The sequence below is a fragment of the Pundamilia nyererei genome, unplaced genomic scaffold (genome assembly GCF_000239375.1).
Source record: "Pundamilia nyererei isolate P.nyererei 1_Seehausen unplaced genomic scaffold, PunNye1.0 scaffold00670, whole genome shotgun sequence".
NCBI lineage: Eukaryota > Metazoa > Chordata > Actinopteri > Cichliformes > Cichlidae > Pundamilia > Pundamilia nyererei.
Window position 1 is genome coordinate 5,165 of NW_005188071.1, and position 23,841 is coordinate 29,005.

General features: G+C 39.2%; 1 protein-coding gene across 1 annotated transcript in view; it reads right to left on the reverse strand.

Moving 5' to 3' along the window:
• LOC102211488 (FH2 domain-containing protein 1-like) overlaps positions 1-21,212 on the reverse strand; it is a gene marked incomplete at its 3' end in the record, with an annotated part of 26,296 nt that extends 5,084 nt beyond the window's left edge. Inside the window, exons 1-8 of the mRNA XM_005754814.1 lie at positions 20,989-21,212; positions 8,457-8,923; positions 8,110-8,280; positions 7,926-7,987; positions 3,076-3,178; positions 2,902-2,987; positions 2,005-2,105; positions 635-705 (exon numbers count right to left, since the gene is read on the reverse strand). Of these exons, the coding sequence (XP_005754871.1) occupies positions 635-705; positions 2,005-2,105; positions 2,902-2,987; positions 3,076-3,178; positions 7,926-7,987; positions 8,110-8,280; positions 8,457-8,747 (885 nt within the window). The remainder of the gene's footprint in view (positions 1-634; positions 706-2,004; positions 2,106-2,901; positions 2,988-3,075; positions 3,179-7,925; positions 7,988-8,109; positions 8,281-8,456; positions 8,924-20,988) is intronic.
• Positions 21,213-23,841: the final 2,629 nt, after the last annotated feature.

Genomic DNA, 23,841 nt, shown 5'->3' on the forward strand with positions numbered 1-23,841 from the left:
ATTTTATCTGCAGTGTGAACAAGCAGACAAAAAAAGTCAGATTTGATCAAAAAAATCAGAATTGAGCATTAAGACCTGCAGTGTGAACGTAACCAAAGTTACAGTTAATCTCATGGTTAAAACTGTAGATATGAATCTAAATCTAGTTGTAGCACACAGCAAACATGTTTAATTCTGATCTACAGTTGAACATTTAAACATGAGTTTTTTTGGGACTGACTCAATTTTGGAGCCAGCCTCCAGTGACCACTTGACACTCGTATTAATATATGTGAGTGTTTTTAAAAAGAGTATATTACGTCTGATTATAATAAGGAAGAGAAGTTCTATGAAAACACTGCTTTGTTTTAATGTCGTCTTAGCATTTCTTTTTTAATTTGCAGCTCACCTTTTCATCTTGACTCACTCTAAAAAAAGTTTCCATGCAAAGTTTTAGGTTATGTACAGAAACAGGAAATAAACCAGAATTCTAATATTAACTTACTGTCACGGAAATAAAGGGTGGAAACTAAAAAGCCTTTTGTTGCCTCTTCTTCCTTCTTGTATTTCTTTTTCTTCTTCCACCATCTATCCACTTTTTTCTCCCTCATCTAATTATTCATTGATGCTGTACAATGTTTTTTTTCCTACTCACAGCGTTAAGGAGGTTTCCGGCCTGCAGCACCAGGTGGAGAACAGCATGGAGCTCCTCGCAACACATTAATTCTGGAGGACGGAGACAAAGTAAAAGAAATGATGTCTTCATTTGTGTCAGTACATAAAGGATAAACCAATGCAAAAGCATCACCTGCTGGAAATAACTGTAAAAAGAGAGTAAAGAGAGAAAAAGCACAAAACCTGTGCAGTAAAGATACAGATAACATGAGCTTATGGTGCTAAAATCCCACTGCGTTGCTGTATTATCACATGCAGTGTTAGCATGTGGAAGGTTAGTTAACAGTTCAGGCAGTTATCAAGTTCACACACACTCACTGCTAAAAATACTGAAGGTGTTCGTCTGTATTGGGTGGAGGATGTAAACGAGGAGGAGAAGGCTTTACTGCAGGTATTTCTGCACCAACGACATTCAGTCCAGATTTATTGCGTTTTATTTCTTTTCATCTTTTTTATTATTATTTTATTTTGTTAAAAAATATTCCAGAGTTTCATACACAGATCTCTTTTCTTTCTTTCTTTTTTTACAACTTCTGAATCAAACGGCTCACTCCTTCACTTAAAGGTGAAAGTACTGATTCTGAGACATTGTAACACAATCTGTGTAACAGAATCTGCTAAATCTGTGAAAGTGTTTCTAGAAGCTTCTTGGTTACACCTCTGCGTGGTGATTCTGAAGCTAAATGAATCCTCTGAGATCGATGTCATCACTGACGACGACCCCAAACAGAACCTTATGTTTGGAGTCAAGAAAAATAACTTTTCTGGAGGTTTTTAATGTTTTGGATGGATGTGAGTCGGTGCGATTTCTTTGTTGTTTGTTCATTGCCGAGACACAGAGATAAGGTTCATCAGCAGCAATGAGCTGCATCTCAGAGTAACTATAAACATGCTCTATGCAACTTTTAACACGTATTATTTATTGTATATTTGACCAAACCCCACTTTACCTCAGTGCCCTGATCCCAGTGTCAGGAGTCAAACGTTACTTTTTAAAAAAAATGTAAAATTAATTTTAAAAAGTTGATGAGTTTGCTCTAAAAACTTTTACTCTCCACCACCATCGTTGGTGTTCATGCCATTCTCTCAGTAATTTCAGTTCATACAACACAGATAGAAGCAGCCTGGCCACACAATCTCTACCTGCCTCCTGCAGCACATTTGCTTGTGGTAAGGAATAAAACATTGTAACACACTCAGTGTTGGTTCTGGTCGTTCTCTGCTCTGCGTTGACACTGAGACAATAAGTAAGAGAAGAGAAAGCAGAGCTGTGGCCTGTGTGAGCTCCCAACAGCGGCTGCATGCAGAGAGCAGCTCATCCGTGTGCCGATGATGCTGCGAGCGTGTTACCTTTGATGGCGGCGCGAAGGATCTTAATGTCCCGTTTCATGGCCTCGCACGCTGCCGGAAAATCCTCCTTTAAGAGCATGGATTCAATGCGGACTGTGTAACTGCAGACCGAGAGAGAGGGGTGAAAATGAATTGATTAATACATTTTTATTTTGCGTCCAAGCTGGTACACATCACTAAATACAGCTAATGCTACTACTTTACATACTCTCGTAGTAACTGTATACCAGCAGCTGGCAATTAGTTTGAACTGTGGGACTATTTTTAGCGCATCTCATTAAGGAGATGTTGTTATTGGTGTGTGGGGGAGCTGCAGGCATGTAATTGATTCAGCTTGATGTTTTTGAAATGATCTGAAGGCAGATGTCACATTACCAGCGCTCCAGCAGCAGCTACTTACTAACATTTGTTTGTTTTGTTGAGCACAAATTGATGCATTAACGGTTATGATTCCTGAGTCACTGTGAGTCAGCTCTGTTAACTGTCACAAGGTCCTGTTTAGTGATACAAAAACATTTTCCCCCACTTAGAGCTAGAGCTGGTACACAGGCCACTTTTACCCAACACTGTTTCACACCAGTGCATCATGTTTGCAATGTAAAAATTCAAAGTAACCACTGTACAGCCAGTAAAAGTATTTATGTTTAATGTTGTAAGTATACAAGTACAAGTACTACAAAAATGTACTTTTTTGGTGCAGTATTGCAGTGAATGCAACGGTGAAACTGTACAGACAGTGGAAGTATTTTCAGTGTAAAACTGTTTCATGGATCTTGCATGAATATTGGAAATGTTAAAAAAAAAAGATCATAAAGGTTTAATTCTAATTTCTGAAACTTGCAGTGAAAGTTGAACGCAGCATAAAACTGAATAACTAAGTAAAAGTTCAGCGCTCACCTGGGCACCTGAATCAGCCGGTACATGAAGGAATCGGCCAATGAGAGCTGAGAGACTTCGCCGCGGTGTGCCTTCAGTTTCTTCACCTTCATGAGTGCAAAAAGATGGATCAGAAAAAAAAACACACATCAGAGAGTGTGTGTGTGTGTGTGTGTGTGTGTGTGTGTCTCTCACCTCTTCAGACTCTGGCAGCAGTTTCAGCATTTCTCTCAGACGCTCCACCCCAAAAGCCTCACTGTTGCCATGGCAGATTTCATCTACTATAGTCTCATTGGACCTGGAGGAAGAAGATGTTTCAATTTAGTGTGAGCAGCGATATAAAAAACAAACAACACTCATTGTGCTGAAGTTAAGAATTAAAATGGCATCAAAATAACATTACACTAAGCTGCTCTGGGTTTTCCCCCCACAGAGATTTAATTACCATCTGCACACGTACAAGGTACACTCAGTTCACTCTGTCAGGTTAAAATTCAAACAAGAAAATGAATAATTTAAGACACAGTTTTATCACTTTGTGAACTCCAACCTTTTGCTTTTAAATGATAATTTCATTTTCAACATTGAAACAATGTTATATATTCATTCAGGAATTAGCCTGAGACGACATTTATAGTTATTTTTCTGTTGACTGGAAGCACCTTCCCTGTTACTTAAAGTAAAATAAAATGGACAAAATAACTTCTTTAAGTAATTAACTTCAGTGCCGATACACATCCAGTTTATTTTAACCTACACAGTGGATGAAGAGAAACTCAAAAACTCAAAATTTTGTAACTTATTGTACTGTTGTCAGGAGATAGAAACTTTCTTGCACAGAGTTATTGTGCAAAGCTGCTTTCAAGGTCATGAGGAATTCCATAAACTTGACATTTTCCTATTTTATATCCAGTTTTTGTATTTTTTGCTGAAACCTTCAATTTGTTCAATGAGTACAGAGCACACTTTCACAGTTAGGCCAAGCACAAAAAGACTGAAATTCTGATGTCAGAGTTCATGAAAACCGTTTCTTGACTGAGTGAGCTGAATAAACTGGACAGGCGTGTTCTGTCAGATCATCCCACCAAGTACAACTTCCTTGTACATATTTTTACACTCTGTTATAAATGCAACATGATGTCACAGAGTTTGCAGATGTATTAACAACAGTTTTAGTAACATGCTCTGGACATACTTTTAAAATGGGATTTTCTAAGCAACAAGCCCTAAAACGAGAAAAGCAAAAATCCCACATTTGAAATTTTGTTTCCTTAATTTTATGACAAAGAAAATTAGTATTTTCTGAATACTGTCTGTCAGTGCTGTTTACATCTGTCTAAATCTCAGCCAAGGATATCTGAGAGTGGATTTGTGGGTTTAGAAGTTGTTGGCGCTCTGTGCGTGTGTGCGTGTGTGTGGGGGGGGGTTGTTGTTGGTCGGAGAGCTGTTTGTCACACATTAAGTGATCGTTCGATGGAATCCGCTGTGACGCTAATGATTGTCTCCGCTGCTCTCTTACCTTCTTACCTGCCTGAAAAAAGTTGGCTTTAAATTTACGGCAGTGATTTATCAGAGATGTGCGGAGCATGGAAGGAGAGCGTGAGAAATAGAGACAGGTGGTTAACAGTGAGTCTTTACAGTTGCCTGTACAACCTGGTGGAGTCTTTCATGTTTTAAGGCTGCATTTCAGTAAATGGTGTTGGAGATCTTGTTAAAATGGAAGAACTATGAACAAAGAAAAGTCAGATTTTGACACACTGCACAAGTCTGGAAGGCATTTGATTGGACTTCATTTTTCAACATCAGAATAATCCCAAACACATTGTCAATTACAGTAAAAGAACACCTTGACTGTACCTGGACCTGCACAATAAAATGGTATCAGTCATGGACTGGCCTCCCCTGAGCCCAAATCTCAACATTACTGAAGCAGTGTGAGAACAGAACAAACAAAGCAAAACAACACATCCAAAGAAGAGTTTTGAATGTCCTTAAAGAAGCCTGGAGAACTATTCCTGAAGACTGTTTAAAGAAAGTACAAGCATGCTGTTTAAGAAAGTTCAGGCTGTGCTGAAGAACAAAGGTGATCCTGCTAAATATAGATTTTCAGGCTCATCTGAACTGTACAAACTCTGACTTGTCTTATATACTGGTTTTCCATGTATGTTTCCTCACGTTGTAATAAATCGCTGCACCTTTGTTTTTTTTTAACCATTTCCTTAGAAAAGTATAAAGAAGTGCAGGGCAGCTCGAACATTTTGCACAGTCATCTCAAAGTATATTTCCTGGAGCAGATGGCTGTGTCTTTTACTTCCCACTTCTCGAAATTGTTACTTTGTTGTTGGAAAAGTTAAAAGTACTTATACTAAAGTCATGATGCATGCTCAATCATCCAGGTAAGGAAATCCTGATGAGTGGCTAAACTTTTCTCCACCTGGAAACGTTACGTCCGGATGAACAGAACTAACTTTTGGGTACTTTTAGCTCGGTGTTAAAGCAGCTGCAAAACCTTCAGCTTAATTTGAAACTGAATGACAGAGTTTTTGTGGATATTGTACATCGTGAACATAAAATCATGCAATACAACCCAGAATCTTCTCTAATTGATTTCAGGTATAGTTGCTGTACATTCCTGCTCTCCGTCTCCCACATGCCTGTATGTCCCTCAGTGTGTTTGGTAAGCACCAAGTCTCAACATGGTGACCAGAATGATTCAGCACATTCATTCAATACATTCTCTAAGCTTAGCCAACTGACTCACCTTGCGGACACTTTTTACGTGACTTCCTATCTCTATATTAAGCTGTGGTGAAGATGTAAAATCCTCAGTGAGGTATAAATGTAAAAAAGGTGAAGGGAGATTTAGATAAAGCAAGTTTTTTCATTCTTTGAACTACATTAAAGCTTCATGAATACGTATCTATGAACAATATAAATGCAGTAATTCTGTCAAGCAGCATTGCGGTGACCTTACCATGAATGGGTTACAAGACAGCAGGCCCCTGGGGTAAGAGATGCACAAGACCACCAACCCTCCTACAGAGGATTAAGACGCCAGGCTCAAGGACACACAAACCACAACTGCGGTGTAGCCGAGCTGTTTTGTGTCTCACTGGAGCAGCGCTGTGCTTTGATTTGAATGTAGGATATCACTTTCTTGCTGTTTTGTCCCATTTTGTACGCTTTTTTTGTTCATTTTATGTCCCTTTGTAGCCACTTTATGCCTGTTCGTTACCATTTTGTATTTCTTTATTTCTATTTAATCGCTCTTGTAGAGATTTTCATCTTTTTGTCATCAAATTATGTATGCTTGTAACAATTTCGCATTTCCTCGTATTCTCATTTCGTTTCCCTTCGTCACTGTTTTTTCTCTTCGTGATCAATTTTAGTTTCTCAGTCTTCATTTTGTATCTTTTCATGGCTAACATAAGTTGCCTTGTACCCATTTTGCATCTTTTTAACCATTTTACACCCCTTTATTGCCACTTTGCACCTCTTCATGCAAGTTAAGTTCACTTTCAGCCATTTGGCCTCCTTTGTCACAAGGTTACACCATTCTCATTTTTCTTCTTGCAGCCATCTCCTCAATAATCAATGACATTGTAGTTATTTTCTGTCACTTCTGTAGCTCTTCATTATGAATTTAAATCTTTGTTTGGACAGTTTGTCATTTGTCAATTTAAGATCAGTTTATATCCATTAAGTTATTCTAAGGAGCTTGGAAAGAAAAGCGTCTGGACTTCTTTAAGTTTCCTTGAAGACGTTTCACTTCTCATCCGAGAAGCTTCTTCAGTTCTAAGAGCAACTGGTGGAGGGTCCCGGATTTTAAGCCCTATGGGAGTTTCCCCCCAAGAGGGACAATGGACCCCCTAATGATCCTCTACCTAATCACATGAGCCAAGGTGTGAAAACTGGTGTAGGTCCCAATCAGCCAGGGTTTCAGGTGAGCTCATTGTGAAACTTGGCCCCACCCCATCGTGTGATTTCCTGAGGTCAGATGACCCAGGATGTGAGTGGGCGTTAAGGTGTCTGGGAAGGGATCTCAGCACTGGATTATAGATGGCAGAGAGTTGGTGTCGTAAACCCCCGCCTCTGTTCAAAGATGGTCGCTCACAGTGGACATAAATGAATTATTTTACTCCTCTTTCAAACAGTCTTCTCTGTCCAAAATGTGAACATTGATATCCTCAATAGAGTGACCTTTGTCCCTTAGATACAGATGGACAGACGATAGAAGCTTCTCGGATGAGAGGTAAAAAAAAAAAAAGGTCTTCAACTAAGCTCAAGTCCTTTTTTAAGCTCCTTAGACTACGATGACGCAGATGACTGAGAACCTTCACATTCCATTAAGTTATTATTTTACATCTCTTTTTTTGGTCAACTTGAATTTGATTGTTGTCACTTTGCTCGCTTCATCTCTTGCGTCCCTTGTGGTATTATCTCCGTATACGTCAGTCTTTTCCTCTAATCTGACATATGGTCACATGTCTGTAGTGTGTATTCAATCAAGTATAACCTGCCCACATCACCACATTTGTTTATTCAACATTTCAGGATGATGGTGAGGAAACACACTACAATACAGCATCGCTTTGTGACACGCCATCAGCTAATAAAATTCCCATCTCCGTCTGACAGTCATTTTGTCATAGTCACGCTGTGTCATACCCACATTATTCTCAACAAACACCGACATGACAACACTGTCTGCATTTAGCATTCCTGTTCATGACTTTCCTTTTCTTCTTTTCTCTGGGAATCAAATCCGTGACCTTTAAAGTGAAAGCTTGCCTATCATAATTTAATCCACTTGACATAACTTTCAGTCAGAAATTATCAGTTCGATGCTCTGATGCTTCTTATCATGGAAATCAAACAGAGGCGGCAATGAACAACCAAATACATAAAAACATATTTTGTCTTTGTCTCTATGTTTTCATGTTGGGTTAAACTCTGTGTGTGTGTGTGTGTGTGTGTGTGTGTGTGTGTGTGTGTGTGTGTGTGTGTGTGTGTGATCATGCTCAAGATCAAGTGAGATTATTTACCTCTTGAACTGTTTGAGAAAAATTGCAATGTTCATCCCTCGCTTAGCATCTAGGATGGAAACCTGAGTGAGAGAGAGAGTCAATCTGAGGTCAAAGCCCTGGTGGAAACTGTCACACACACTTCACTCCATCTCCCATGCCTTCAACAAACAGCAGCACACGCAGCCCTGCATCAAAAACACACCTCCTGTTTGGTCTCTCTAAATGAGCTGCTGGTTTTCCCTCCCCTGGCGGGCGTTGCCAGGGTTTTTGATTGACCGTCATGTTGACCGAACAGCTCTTCGACAGTCTGAGCGTCAATCTCGTATTTCTGTTTCACTTGGCCTTGAGTCCATAGGTTGAGCCGTCCCTTTACCTGAGACACAGACTTTAGTAATGTAATAGCCGTTTTATGAAAGTGCTCGATTTCTCTTTGGACTCAAGCGTTTTCAGAGAGGTGCTTAGTCATCATTTACGTTTGCCAGTAAGCAAAACAACGTAATATATATGTTAAAACAATGTGCTGAGACAAATGTAAAGCAGGAACTCTACCTGCTCCTCTGGAATCGTTTTCCAGAAAAAACTCCTCACCCTCCTTTTCTTCTTCAGCCCACCAGCGGGGTGTCCAAGCTCTGGTGGCAGAGGCAGTAGGGGAGGAGGAGGTGGGGGAGGTGGTGGAGGAATGTCAGGTGATTTCATCTGGTTATCTTCTATGTCAGCATACCTCGATGGAGGACGAGGAGGAGAAGGGAGAGACATTGTCACGGTAACAGCTACATCCTCTTGTTGGACAGAGAAATCTTGGCTCCCAGTGGCCTGCGAGACGCTGCCCATCACATGCATCCCTGCTGCTGATGGGGCAGTCGAGGACAGGGGAGATGGTGGGTTTGGAGGCAGACTGTAAGATCAGTGGGCCGATTAACTGACCATTGTGAAGGGTATAGTTACGAGGATGAAGATGGGTCATCGCATTTGAAACATCGGATGACACCAAGGTCAGGTTACGAGATCTAAAGATGCTGGTAAGCAAAAGAAAGGAGAAAATTAATGTTAGCTTTAAGTGAGAGAATTAGCTAAGCTTGTTATTAAATCTAAATATACAAAATCTTTGTGACCCATAGGGAGAACCAGAAACAAATTTTGAGTTTACAGTAGAAAACACATTTTACAGACGCAGCAGTTACAGTAACAGGTTTGTGAGAGAAATGCAGTTCATTGCCCATCCACCAACGGCCATTTGAGGCTGGTTCCAAGAGGGAGTCAAGCCACACAAACTCCCACATTACATTTTCAACCTTACAGTACCAATAGACATGTCCACTTCTGGCTCCAACTAAATCTCATGGTAGCAGCCGACGTGCTAACAACTGGTGAGACTTCAAAATTGAGAGTCCAAAGCCAGGTGGGGATATCAAATGATTATATTTATTCTATGGGAAAAACTTCAATAACTAATCAAGTTATTGCAAAAGAACAAAGTAAAGAGACCGCCCAATAACCCTCTGCAAAAATATGTATTCCCCAGCTGTTTGGCTAATGGTTGCTGAAAGGTGCTTTCGACTCGACTCTCAGAGGATTGCTGCAGTGGCATTTATGCACTGGAAGACGATGACTTGTCTGGAATTACTCACCAACTATTCACCAAACAGCAAAAAAATAAATAAAACAGAAACAGTGGTTTTCAAAGTAGAGGTTGGCAAGCATTTGCAGACAAGTTATTGTATTGGCTTTTGACTAAAGCAATGACAGGTATGTTTTTGGTGCTTTACGACTGAATGAAACAAGTGACAACCAGCAAGCTCTGACAACCACTCGCTACCATTCAAGGAGACACTAGCCGTTCTCTGCGTCTGTGTTTCTGAAGCTACCGTTTTTTGATCTTTCACAATTTTTTTGCACTTCTTCCCTTTTACAATAATCTCAGCTGATGTTCTCTTTCCTGTTCATGATAACTTTTCAAATAAACCAGTGTTTGACCTCCACGTAGTGCCAATGTGATAGAGCTATGCCTGTTATTTTATATTTTTAAGGTCTGCCTGTAGCTGAATTTCTATAATCTTTAGCAAAAAGATACACACAGATAAACATTACACACATTACGTGCATTACACAATCAACTCCAAGCCCAATATAAGGTTTTTTAACTCTCCACCAACTGTTGAAGGAAATATCTGGAATTTTAGGATGCATGTCGACTATAAGAAAATTACTTTTTCTTTGTATTGGGTAATTAAGACAGAAAACCTCAAGTAAGCTGAGAGCATTTTTTATATTTGGTATGACAATAATCAACAAACAGTGTCACTGTGATAAGACTAATCGTGTTCACTGGAATGCAAAATGTAAAAAGCTGCTGCAGAGAGAAAAATGACTTTGGCACGTAAGCATGTTGGTCTCATGCTGACATTCATCTGTATTATTCATACTGTGGGTGTGTGAGTGTAATTACATGAAAAGCAATTAAACATTTATAAAGTTAAACATTTGCTTTTGAGTCGTGTATGTGTTTCTACCGTTTTTGTTAAGCCTTTTTCCTCCATTGAAAATTGTTGTGTTTGTTTTTCAAACAATTAAACACCTCCAGCAGTTCTCAGATCTCCTTCTCTTCTTAACCCGCTCAGGCTCAAATTAAACTTTTAGTTGCTAATGCACAACCAAGTCCTGCAGTGGTACTTCTGAGTAAAAAAAACTCATAAAATATGTATGTGGGGTAATCAGGTCTGCCTTGAGAGGGTTAACACACATTTCATTACCTCTTCAAACATCACCAGCCTCACCTGGATGTCAAAGCATCTGCTGTACAAAGGTACGCTTAGAAATTGAATATATTGTGACCTATCTAATAAATGAAGAGTCTGGTTCAGACATTGAAGTCCCCCAGAGGATGAATCCTGCTGGTTTTTGGGGTTTGAGTGACATAACTAAGGTTTGATGCTATATAAATAAAATTTAATTGAATGCGCTTTAGATATACACGCTCCTCAGAGGATGAATCTTCTTGACTTTTTCCCCCCTCCCACTGCCTTTTATTCCTAGGACCACCATGAACAGGATTATTGTTGTTTCAACTAATGCTGTAGATGGATTGCTGTACAATCTGGCTTAGACGTTCATGTTCCCCAGAGGGTGAATCCTTCCTCCAGCAGTATCTCCCCCCTGGTTTAACATTTGTGGTTTTGAGTGGAATATCTCTACAACTGTTAAATGGATTGCACTGAATATGGATGAGACATTCACATTCTCCAGCATATCAATCCTACTGATTTTATTAATTCTCTTTGTTTTTCCGTAGCACCACCATAGTGTTGCCATGTGCTGCCTAACTATTAAACTTCGGTCCTCAACATGTCTACCATCATCGTGGGATTTATTGCAATCAAAACCACCAAAGTATCTCAGGATATGTTACTAGAAACTGATTGCTGTAAAATCGAGTTCCTCTAAGGAGGATGAATCCTAAGGTTTAGATGATTGTCTAACTTTCCTAGCAATAAAATAAGATTGAAATTTTTGATTTTGAGTAAAATATCACAATTACTGAGTGGACCTCTCTCCAAAGCAGGAATCCCACTAACTGTTTTGTTCACCTGATTATCATCATGGCACTGGACCTTTGTTGTTGTATTACTGTACAAGGATTGATGCAAAGCCTAGGTTTAGCATTCATTTAGACACTAAGGATCAAGCCCACTTTTTCTTTTTTAATCCTCTATTGACATTTGTGGTTTTGAGTGAAATAACAGTTATTGAATAAACTACGGTGAATTCTGGTTTAGATGTTTATTCCTCTCCGGACTGAGCAGAAAACTTCATGATTAATGTAACTCTTACTCACCATGATGAAGAGCATTGTTAATTGCAGTTTTTCTAATAACAACTCCTTTGGCGTTTTTGACAGCCACCGGCAGGAAGCCCACGAATGAATTATTTAATACATACAAGATTCCCCAGTGTGAAGTTCTGGATACATGTCGACAGAGATACACACTTCCTGCTGTTGAATTAGAGATGAGTGTGTTACGTAAGTTAATCTCACAACATTGTTTTTCAGCCAAATTTCATTTATGTTGATTGTGTGTAAATGTTTACAATTAGTCAAAAATGAGAAAAATATTTTCTTTAATCTCTCGGGATATTAAGTTAGTTGTTTGTTTGTTTTATTTGTTTTCTTAGAGCATATCTTGTATTTTAAAAACATTTATATTTCGATTATTATTTTTATTAAAAATTTAACAAATGAAAATATATTTATTAATTTTAATAAATTAAATCTAATAACATTTTATAAATGTAATAAAATCAAATAAATGAACAAAAATTATTAAGAAACTAATGTTTCTGTGAGCAGCAAACTTTCCAGTAAAAACGTGATGTGCTGGCTTTGCTTTACTTATTTGGTGTCGTTAGTGTTTTTCAGTTGCAGAAGCATGAGGGTTTGGGTCGGCATGCATGGCTGTGGCAACTAGTCATAGTATTGCTGATTGTCATGGTAACACAAACAATGACAGTTTGTATACTTGGCAGAGAACACATTTAGGTCACAATGTGCACGTGCGTTAAAAACTACACATACATTATCCTTTTCTCCTGAACACCCTGAGATCTGTTTTTTTCTCTCGCATCTCTTCATCCTCAAAGGACCACAAACAAAACATTTTGACAACTTTCTCTCTTTAAACAGTTTCAGGCAGTTGATTTAAAATGTTAGTGATGATGAGGTCCAATCACATAACTCAAAATGCAAAAATGCCAAACTGTTGACCTGGTTCTCATGAAGGTTTCTAATTGGACAATGGGGTTGTGCGGTAGAGGAGGAGCCACAAAAGTACAAACAAGAATGGCCACACTCACACAAATCAACAAAAATAAGAGCAGAACAGCTCCAGAGATAAAGAAAGCGCGGAAAAAACACAACATGTAAATGGATGACAACGAAACTAAAATATGACTTTAACGTGGCATTAAAAAGCCATAAAGACCAACTACAGTAACAAGAACAGGAAACTACCAACAGGAAATATAGCCACATGCAAAGAACTACAACAGTCCACAAAAAAGCTACAAACAGATGCAAAATGACCAAAAAACCCAAAATGTTTAACAATGACACAGAAAACATTAACAAATAGACACAAAAAGCAATAAATGAACACAAACTACCCAAAAGGTAGCAGAAAATATTCACAAAAAAATAAAAATCACAGAAACAAAGTGACTTAAAGACCACACAGCGTTAGCATAGCCCAACAAATAGTATAATACCTCAAAGACAGACACAAAAACAGCAATGCACAAAAAGAAGAAGAAGAAGATTCAGACAAATGGATAAAAAAAACAGCCACAAGCCGATTTAAAAAAAATTAAAACAATTAAAACAAAAAAAATGCACATAAAGAAAAAAGACATACAGCTGATCAAAACAACCACAAAGAGACACAAAATCACCCATAAAAAGTAAAATGTCACAAATAAACAAACATAGGTCACCATGGCAGGTACCAATAGGTGACTGTGATAGTAAAACATGCAGAAAAACAGCAACAACAATCCTCAAACAGCTACAAAAAGAAAAACTAAATGTACAGAGACAAAGACATGGAAAAAGGCTGCTAAGAAACAAAAAAGACAAAACAGCCACAAAGAGACACAAATTATCCACAGATATATTTTAAAAAACAAATAAACAAAAGAGACATAAAATCAAGGTGACAATATAACTGAAAATAAACAAAAACAGCAACAAAGTAATCAAATAAATCCCCCAAAAAGTAAAACAAAATATTAATAACAACAATAAAAGAGTCATAAATATAAAATACAAACAGAGAAACAAATCACTCACAAAATGAAACAGAAACTGAAAAATGTAAATTTAAAAGAACACAAAAAACGAGCCAAAAATAAATCAGGAACAAAAAAAATAAATAAACAAGAAGATTAAAAAGTTGTGCAGGAGGTGATCTGAGTGATGAAAGCATCCCCCGATTTACATTTAGTGTCTAAATGTTTTATATACAAATTTATTTGAATAAAAATCACAAGTGTGAACCCCATCGTGGCACTGGAGAAAGGTCAGTATGGGGCTCATCCTCTGGGGAACATGAACCTGAGTCAGCCTGTGTAATGGTTATTTAATAATGGCTATAAAAAGCCTTACTTTAAATCCGCACCAATGGCCCCAGGTGCTATCGAAAGCTGGGAGATCCACTGCGTGAGTGAAGCGCACTCATTCAGAAAACCCTTCTAGTGGCTGCACGCTCCTTCTTAGTTTGCCTTTCTCGGCTGACCCACTTATGATCTTTCCATACATCCAGCTCTAGCATTTGCTCCAGATTCCAGTAGAGTCGGCTTGACCTCAATACCGAAGCAGAGAGAGAGAGCTCGGCTCAGACAAAGTGTGAATGAGTAACTGACAGAGACTCTGATCCACCATGAAAAATCTCTCCTCCTCCTTTTTTTCTTCATCTAATGATTTCCCGACGAGTAACTCGCTGCTTTGGTCACATCAGAGTACAGAGACGACGTGTGAGTGAATAATAAGCAGAGAGCTGGTGGAACGGGGCGGTCTGGATGTGGGTAACAATTAACCTCACTGGTCACACACTGGAAACTTAAACTCATCATTTAAGCAGCAAGTCTTCCAGCTGGACTTTGTCTCAACTCTGAGTGTCCATGAAACTGCACCAGACTTCATTCACAATTTTGACAATTTTAGATTCAAGTACAATTTAAGAGTACTTGCGTCTGTATTTAAAGAGTCTAGTGTGGTCATGTTAGTGCCCGTGAGGCAAACATAGACTACTGTGTTTGCAATCTTGTGTGTACTATAAAGCTCGACACGGCCGGGCACAGCTGAGCACCACAACAGAGCTTCTCGCTACCCCAGGCTTCCTGCACCAGGCTCTGAGCGTGCTCACAAAAGACGGGCCTGCCTTTCATGTGATGCATTATTTCTTCTTCTGGTCTAAATGGACTGAGGAGCCCCGCCTACTCCAGTCAAAGAAATCATCAGAGGGGAGGTGAAAGATCCACAAAGAACTACAGATCAAGTATATTGTATATGTTGCAGTGGTGTTGGAGCCGACATTAAAGGCACCTCAACTTGTTCTTCTCGTTTTAAAGTCTGGGATCTGAAAGTGGATTTGCTGACAGCCGTTGGCCTGCCGCTGTGCCTACGCATGGGGCGTCTTTGAGAATATTAAAAGACTGCAGTTTATACTTGAAGTGAGGTAATAAAACACTAAATGACTTCTGTAATAACGCCTCATCATAACAGTTCCCACTATGACTTCTGAATGAGAGTCACTGATTTACATTGGAAAAGACATGCAGCCAAGCTGGGAGGCCTAAACGGCAGTGCAAGTCTACGGTAAAACACGGATACACAAAGACACACAAAAGTTCCCACAAACCTGTCTGCAAAATAATGGAGTGACAAATATTTACACAAATTCATCTGACCTCCCCTCTGTCACAGATGAACAAAAGAAAGAGAGCATGCAAACATTTAACTGAACAAATAACATGAACTAAAATGCTCAGACACACACACACACACACACGCACACGCACAGTGCTGGTGGTGACTAATTCACAGTGACTCATGCCATTTAACAAGATGTTAATAACCAGCAGATGATGACACCGAGATCATCAGGATGGACGCCAGAGCGTCACTGTCTCCAACATCCTTAGATTAAAATATCAAATTAAACTTTGTTGTCTGTCAGGTTCATGCAGCTGCGTTCAGATAACAGCCACACGCTGCACACTGAGCTGTTTAACTCACTGCAGCGACTGTAAACTTTATGAACATGTGAAACAAGCTCCACACCTTAAGTGTGTCTCTTATAAAGGTAGCTCTCAAAACCACTGCTCGCTGGATACAGTCAGCAGTCATGTTAATCCATCCATTTGTTCTCTTCCACTTATCCAATCCTAGATTTTAGCTTTTCCACAGATACTAACTGGAAGTACAGTTGTACTGATATATTGTTTGCTAACTTTGGAGTGTGGGAGGAAGCCGGCGTACTCTGAGAGAACCCACGCTAACACGGTGACAACCTGTAAACTCCACACAGAAAGAGCCAAGGACCTTCTTTCTGGGGGGTGCTGACCACAGAGCAAGCAGTGCTAACCACTGCTCCACCGTGCTGTCCCAGTCATACTAGCTTGGGCAACAGTGGTTAGCACTGTTGCTGTAACACTGTTAGCTTAACACAGTCATGCTAGGCCCTTTTGTTTCAGGGTGAAGTAGTGAAAACATCCTCTAGTTGTTCTAATAAACAGCAGAGAAGCAAACCAACTAAGTGTCCTGTGTGATTATAGGGGGAGGAAGTCGATCTGGATCGATGGACACAAACAAACAAATTAATAACCTTAAACATGGCGAATGTGCGCGACTGATGAAGGACAGAACATTTCCAACTCTGTCAAACTGGATAAGAGTTTAAGGCCAGTAAATGTGCAGGGATGTAGTTCCAGTCTGACACAGATCTCAGAAAAAAGGCAGGCGAGACTTTAATATCAGGGCCGAGACTTTCCTTCAGCTCAGTGCCGTCAGCGTTGTCATGTTGAGGATTATTTTGTTCCAAAACGCAAAAGATTTTTGTTTTTTCAGCTATTCTGTGGAAAAAAATATCTCACTGACATCTTAATGTGAAGTGTTTGTGAGAATGGACAAAATAAGTGCTGGTTTGCTGAAGGAACCGCGACAAATAAGGCGCTCTAATCCCCCCGGTGGTTTGACACCGAGGCTGAGCTCAGAGAGTTTCCAATAAAGCCGAATGTCTGCACATGAAAAGCTGCACGTCTGCCTGAGTTTCTGCAGGTGATGCATTTATAGAGGCCATCTCTTCTGGTTTCACTCCATGTTTTGCTCGAAGAGTAGATCATAGCACCATCACAGATGACTTTTCCCCACATTTTCACCTTCGTGCAATTGTTCAATAATGCAATTTACTTTACACCTGCCCGTTTATGTTATGCTAACCACGTTTGCTTGGTGCTAATTCTGAATCCAGCAAGATCGTCTGATTTAACTTGATTTTATTGATATTTTTAATTAGATTATTGCATTATTTGTTATTTGTGCACAAACTGACAGCTTATGTATGTGTTTATTTTTTATTTTATTAGTAATTGATGTTTTTGTTTTTTTTTAAATCACTAGAGGTTTGATCATCTCTGCTGTTCGCCATTTCAGATTTATACTGATTAACTAAATTCTTCCTCAGAGAAACTTTTATTGATGCCTCTGCAATTATTATTATTTTTAAACACACCTTTAATGTGCAAATTGAACAAATTCACTTGCTAAAAAACGCAATATAAATAGGTTTAATTTATAGGCACAGAGTTGTTTCTGATTATTAAAGAAAGCCAAATTCCTCTCGGCTCTGCGTGCCTGTGGACTGAAACAGCCGATGTAATGACAATCGCAGAGATAAAAAAAGAAAAACATATTGAGATAATTACAGGCTGTTGGTACAGTGTGATGAGCAAGCTGACAGCATCATTGTGAAGCTGTTGCCACAGCTCTGAGGGCTAAATTAAACAGAAGATGGAGGGGAAACTGCTCCAGACTGCAATATGTGAGTCACAGCAGGCTTTAAATACATACGTATTTGTCCTCCCTCCTGTGATTTCTGTAGGTTTACAGGATGGCTGGTTGTTGCTCAGCAGTCTGACAGATTAGCTCCCACACTTTCTCCAGCACTGACAGATCTAACGCCTCAGTTTGAGGATTACAGCAGCAGGTCGGCGGACTGCGCTGTCACACTAAATATATGAGGTTCAGGGTGGAAGAAGAGAATTTGAAGCCCTCCCGAAACCACCGAGTCCAACAGTATCGAGGAAGTGTTTCAGAAGTAGAAGAACAAACTGTCCAAGAATGTACTCGTAAAAATGAGCCATCATTTTTCACTGAAACCACTTTTAAATACTTGGACACCAACCATAAATCTATAATGATGCATGTATATATACACTTATATGATAACAAATTATAAATATAAATTCCCTTGATTTCCTTATATGTTGCGTTCCCGCCATCGTCGCCCTGCAAACACAATGCTACTCTCTCTTTAGAAATAAAGTCCTCAAACATCACAGACACATCGCTGCTAGCATCCAATAAATAACCAAAAGTTTAACTGAAAAAGCATCCATAAATATGTAAACCATTCAAGAATCTGCAAAAGAATTACCAGTACATATAACACAGAAACCACCAACACAGTTTTAGAAATGATCACTCTTACTTGTCCAACATCCAATTAACAAGCTAATGGCATTACAACAGGAGAAGTGATCAGTTACTAAAAAACAGGACAAATGATTTCAGAGCGCGCAGCAGACCTGCCACAAAGACTCGCTCTTAGTCACCGTGGAAACCCCAGTAAAACCTGCTGATGAGCAGAAGGCCTCCGTCTGATTGAGCCGGGAAACAACAGTAAACACATGTGTTTGTCTGTATGGCTGTGAGGGGTGGTGAAGAAGGACCCCCCACACTGATCAGTCTCGGAAAGGAATCTGAGCTGCTTTTAAAGAGCATTAGCATGAAAAACGCTCCACTTCTGGCTGTGGGTTTGAGCTCCGTTGTGCCAAAAACAAAAACAAAGCAATAGAAAAAAATGCTTTAACAAAAGAGAATCTCTTTCACGGCTCTGCTGATGGGCTGATGGTTGCTTTCTTTATCTGAGGAAGAGCTTTACCGCTGTGTTTTACAGTCGGGGAGGGTCAAGCAAAGCAAAGAGCTGGCTGAGCATCCCTCGTCTCTGGGGTTACCACGGCGACGGGGACATACGGTGACAAACAGAAACCCGTTTGTTAAATGTCACCCGGTGGTGTCGTCACCAGAGCTCCGGGCAGGTCAGGGGGTCAGGCGGAACGCATAACCCGCAGAGAGAGCAACGAGGCCTGGCCACAGTCTGCGGGGAGGCTCGGTCAGAGAACCAGCTGTTTGTCTGCTGCACACAAATTATCCAGATAAAAGGACAAGACAGGATGTATTGCACAGTGCTGTGAATTAAATCTATTGATGTTTGTGCATATTTTTTTACTTAAATATTTTAGATCATCACCTACCATCAGGTAGGTTTGGATCATTTTTCCCCCAATAAAGGAAATCGTCATTTGTATTTACTACTCATTTTTGTTTAATATTAAAAGCCAAGAAATGCGAAGCTAACAAATCCTTTTTCACAGCCCTGCACCTTCACATTAATGATGTGTGTACAGTAATCACACAGAGGTTGGACAGGTTCTTAGAAGTTCAAAGAAACTTTCTGACACATTTTAAAAGTGCTTGGTGGTTTCAAGGGTGCAGATCTGACCATGAGACTGTGCTGAATCCAAAATAAATCAAAGCTGTATTCTGTGTGCACCGCTAAGCAGCAAATTAAACGGAAGCATACTGAAACATATCTCCTAAAAAGACGAAGCTCGTTTATTAGAAGTGGTACCATTTAATTCAGAGCACAATAAATACCAAAAGAAAAACAGACAATCTTACAAAATAAAAATAAACCTTCTATTTTGAATATTATTAGAAGACTCCGTTTAGTGTAAAGCAAGGTCAAAAATCAGGTGGCACAAGCTGTTATATAACAAAAGATTAAATTCACAGATTTCTAAATGTAGTCTGATTTACTGAAATCTAATAAAAAATGGATAAACTGAAAGTAACATAGTTGTTTAAAAAAATAATTAAAGAAAACTAAAGATATCAACCAAAGACTTAAAAACTGATTTTTCTGTTTGATTTTTTGTATTAATATATAAATTGAAGAGGTTTTCTTTATATACCAGTGCTTGGTAGATGTATTGATGTGATAGGCAATGATTTAGAAGCAGCTATAAAAATGAACATTTCTGATATATATTTAAAACATGCGCTGCTGAGTTTGTCTATTTCCTCAGAGAAAACCATCGAATGAAGGACAAAAAAGGATCTGAAGGCATGTTCTAGACAATTAATCACACAAAAAACAGTTTAATGATTAATGAAAGCAGCCAGAGCCACAGCAGACTGCATTTCACTGTATTAAAGTGTGACAGCACTCATGGAAAAGCACCAACAAGCACCAATCTGTCACAGCAGCTATGACTGCAACAATGACTGTTTTGGATCTACTAGAAGTACTGAAGTGGGGCTAAAGTATTCTTGTATCCGAGCATATTTATCCTAAGAAACAGCAGCACTTTAACCTCACTGTCACTAAATTACCATTATAGAAATATTATGGGACATAAGCACCACAAGTACACTGCAGAAAACACTCTAAATACTGCACCAAAACCACAGCAAAGGCAGTAGACCAACAATCAACTTATCAAGGATACTAAAAGCACAAACATAATGAATATTTCAGAAATCTCACTGCACAGCAGAATACCGGGAACCCCAATAAAAGCTCAGTCCAAAGAATCTCACCAGCCACCGGTATACCTCGAAACCGGGGGTCGTTTTAATTTAAGGTCACAAGCAGCCCAGTTTAATGCTAAGGTGGGAGGATTACATTTAATGAACCCTGCATTTAAAACACAGGATGAAAGCCTGAGGGGGGAAAGTTCCGTTTCAATAACAGGTCTGCATTTTTCCACATTTCATCAGCTGACTGAACAATGTGTGTGCAGCACAGTTACGGCGTCTCTGTGAAGGCACAGGACACCGTAACTGTGCGGGACTTTGACTTGCCTGTGAGGTAACATGTATTTTAATGGAAAGCTGCTATTCACACAGTTTTACACCTGCTCCAAATGATTGGTGTGAAGGTGTGAATATATCAGATTAAAACATTAATGTCAGTGTGAGTATCACATGAACCATGCCGGAACACTGTCAAGTTTGAACACCACTTAATTAATCATTATAGGAATATTACGCCGCTGGCTGTTTGTGTTGATCCAAGAATTTACAGAAATCTGCATGTAGTCTGGTTAGCGCAAAGCGCCCCCCTATTAAACAGCTCGTTAGTCTGTCAGATAACTTATATTCAGCTCTGAAGTTACATTTCTGGCAAACTAAAATCAATTCAGTTAGTTATAAACCAGCGGTTAGTTTTCTGTTAATATAACTCACCCCACTGCGCGTACTCAGCGGCGCTGCGGCTCCTATGCAAAAGTCCCGTTTAAAAAATGTCCAAATATACAGCAAAGCGATGTCAACTGATCCCGGTCGCATCCACAAGGAGCGTGCTGCTTGCAGCCAAATTCTGGACTGACAGAAGCAGGGAGAGAGGAAAAAGGAGGTAGGGATCCCGAACGCTGCGCATGCGTGTTTACTCAGGTGAAAGGAAAAGCGCTGTCTCTGGTGCGCGCGCGTGTGCAGCTCAGATAAGCTCAAACAGCCCCTCCCTTGGCAAACAGTCAGGCTTCCCTTCTCATGGTTATGTTTATTTATGAAAAATAAATAAAAACACATCATATCAGTGTTAAGCAGCACACTGGGTGACAGCTTTTTTCAGTGAGTTTACCTTTGGTAGTTCATTACTACTTAAGGCTCATTTATTCTGCCATAAATATATAAAATATGACTGGATTTTCTGAATTTACCTGCTTTTACAGGGGGACACTCTTTAGGTTACAAAACGTGTACAGAGGTCTGTGGATAAATTAGAGTACTTCAGACTGTCATTTATTTGAAGAGTTTATGGTTTAAATCACTGCATTAAAGTCTCATTGAATAGGACATGACAATTATGAGAAAAATCCTCAGTTTCTTACAACCTTTGGATTTCTATTTTTTTGGGGGCGTTTTGGGGGTAAGGGATTTTTTTCCTGACAATTTTCATCATGTTTTTATATAGAAGGTGTTATGACAGTAACATTTCTTCTAATTTCAAATGTGTAGAAATAAACTTCTGTGAGGGCTGATGAGGTCCTACCTCCACAAGCCACTCCGAACACAGCATCCACCCTTTTGCACCTCCTCGTAGCAGTCAGGAGCTATAATGATTATGCTTTATTGTGCCTTTTGACCCTAATAGTGACCATCATTTCCAAAGTAAACCCCATGTTAGATTCAACAACACTACAAATTAGTGACTGAGACCGTAAACTCCCTAAGAAAGTGTTTACTGAGGCGCCAAAGCAAAGAAGCTGAAGGCCTGCTCCTCCACACACTTCTATCAATCAGACTTCTTTCTGCAACTGCCCCTAGTGGTCAGCAGAAAAAAATACAGCTTCAAAGCTCTAATGTATTTAATAACAGATTGGGTCTCCATCAGTGGTATCCTGCACTGTCATTGGCCATCGCTTAGAACGCTCACCCTATTGAGAAAAGTTTATCTCGGGTTCCACAGAGAGCATCGCCTGTTTCTGGCACACTGCATTTGTGTCTTCTGCTCCTCCTGTAAACACTTACAGTGATTTGTTAAGAGATTTCAACAGTGTCCAACAGATGGACACCCTCCCTACAACAATGTGACAAATTCATCACTAAACGAATATTAAATTGATACAAACACACATCTATGTTAGAAAGACACACCTTCAAACAAATACGAGTAAAGCAAAGCTGAAGCTACTCAGTGCGTGCTTCAGTCTTGACAAGTTAATCATCGAGTTTGTGGACGAACCTCTTTTAAAAAAAAACAAAAAAACAAAACTGGAGCTGAGACAAGAGAGGTGGGAGTCTTTGTGAGAAACTCTATCCCGCTGGTGAAATGTTTGGGAAAATGAGCCTGGATGCAGGAACACACATTCACAGACTCGCTCAGACAAATAGTAGAATCAATTTTGTGTGCTGGTGTTGCCAGGTGAGTAATTGCCTCTCTTTAAAGCAATCAGAGCAACAGAACCACAAACAGACCAGGGTCTTATTCTAAAATCGCTTCACTGATCCCCTCCATTTAAAGCAAGAATCACAACACTGCATACTAATACACCCTGCTTCAAGTCTAGTCCTTTTATTCTTGGAAAACAATTATAATAACATTGTGCACACGTAGATTTGATGTTTTAAGGTTTCTTGTTGCTGGTGTTAAGTTGAGCTTGAAGGAAAGTCAAGGTTAGGCCAGCATCTGTCATCATTAAAGAGTCTGCTGAGTGAAGGACATATTTTGCTTGCATAATATACACATTTTTTTTCTGGAATTCAGTATATTAAATATTAAAATGATGGATGGTCAAAATTTTAATGGTCAAAATTTTAAATACTTTGATACAAATGCATAAATGTGAGTCTTTCTGAGTCTATAGCTGATGTTTTATCTGCACATCCAGAAAGTAGTTTAGCAATTTACAAGTGCTGGATGCTGCCCCTCGGCAAGCTTCCAGATGCTGGTCAATGAGATGAAAGTGAGCTTTTAGTGCAGGGATTAAAAAAAAAAAAGGGAACTAAATTGGAGTGTTTCAGACAGCAGTTGTATGAAGAGCCAAACTAAATCATGTGAAGCTACTCAAGTAAAGCCACAGACTAAAAATGTAGCAGAGAATGAGCTGTTTGAGTTTAAGAAATGTTTAGCTATACAAAGTTTAAGAAAAAAAACCCATGTCTATTTTTTATGCTTCAAATGATTATTTGAAGCATAAAAATCGGTAACTTTAAGTAAATATAAAAATACATAACCATAAATAAAGATAAAAATAGATGACCTTATTTATGACTTTCTATCCACAAAGGAGGCAGGCTTAGTCTCGATTCCACAACAGGTGCAGATCTTGGAAAGCATCTAAAAATCATTCAGTTAATTGAATAAACTGAATATTTTTATTGAGTCTCTCAGATATTAAACCTAAGTTCAATAACAATTTTCAACTTTTTAAGAGGTTTGCATACATAATTATACTTCGAGTTACAAGATAAAAATGCTCAAAACGACAAGTAACTTGCTGATGTCTGTGAAGGTTCTCAGTCATCCAGGTCATCGTAGTCAAAGGAGCTTGCAAAGAAAAGCGTCTGGACTTCTTTAAGTTGCTTGAAGACGTTTCA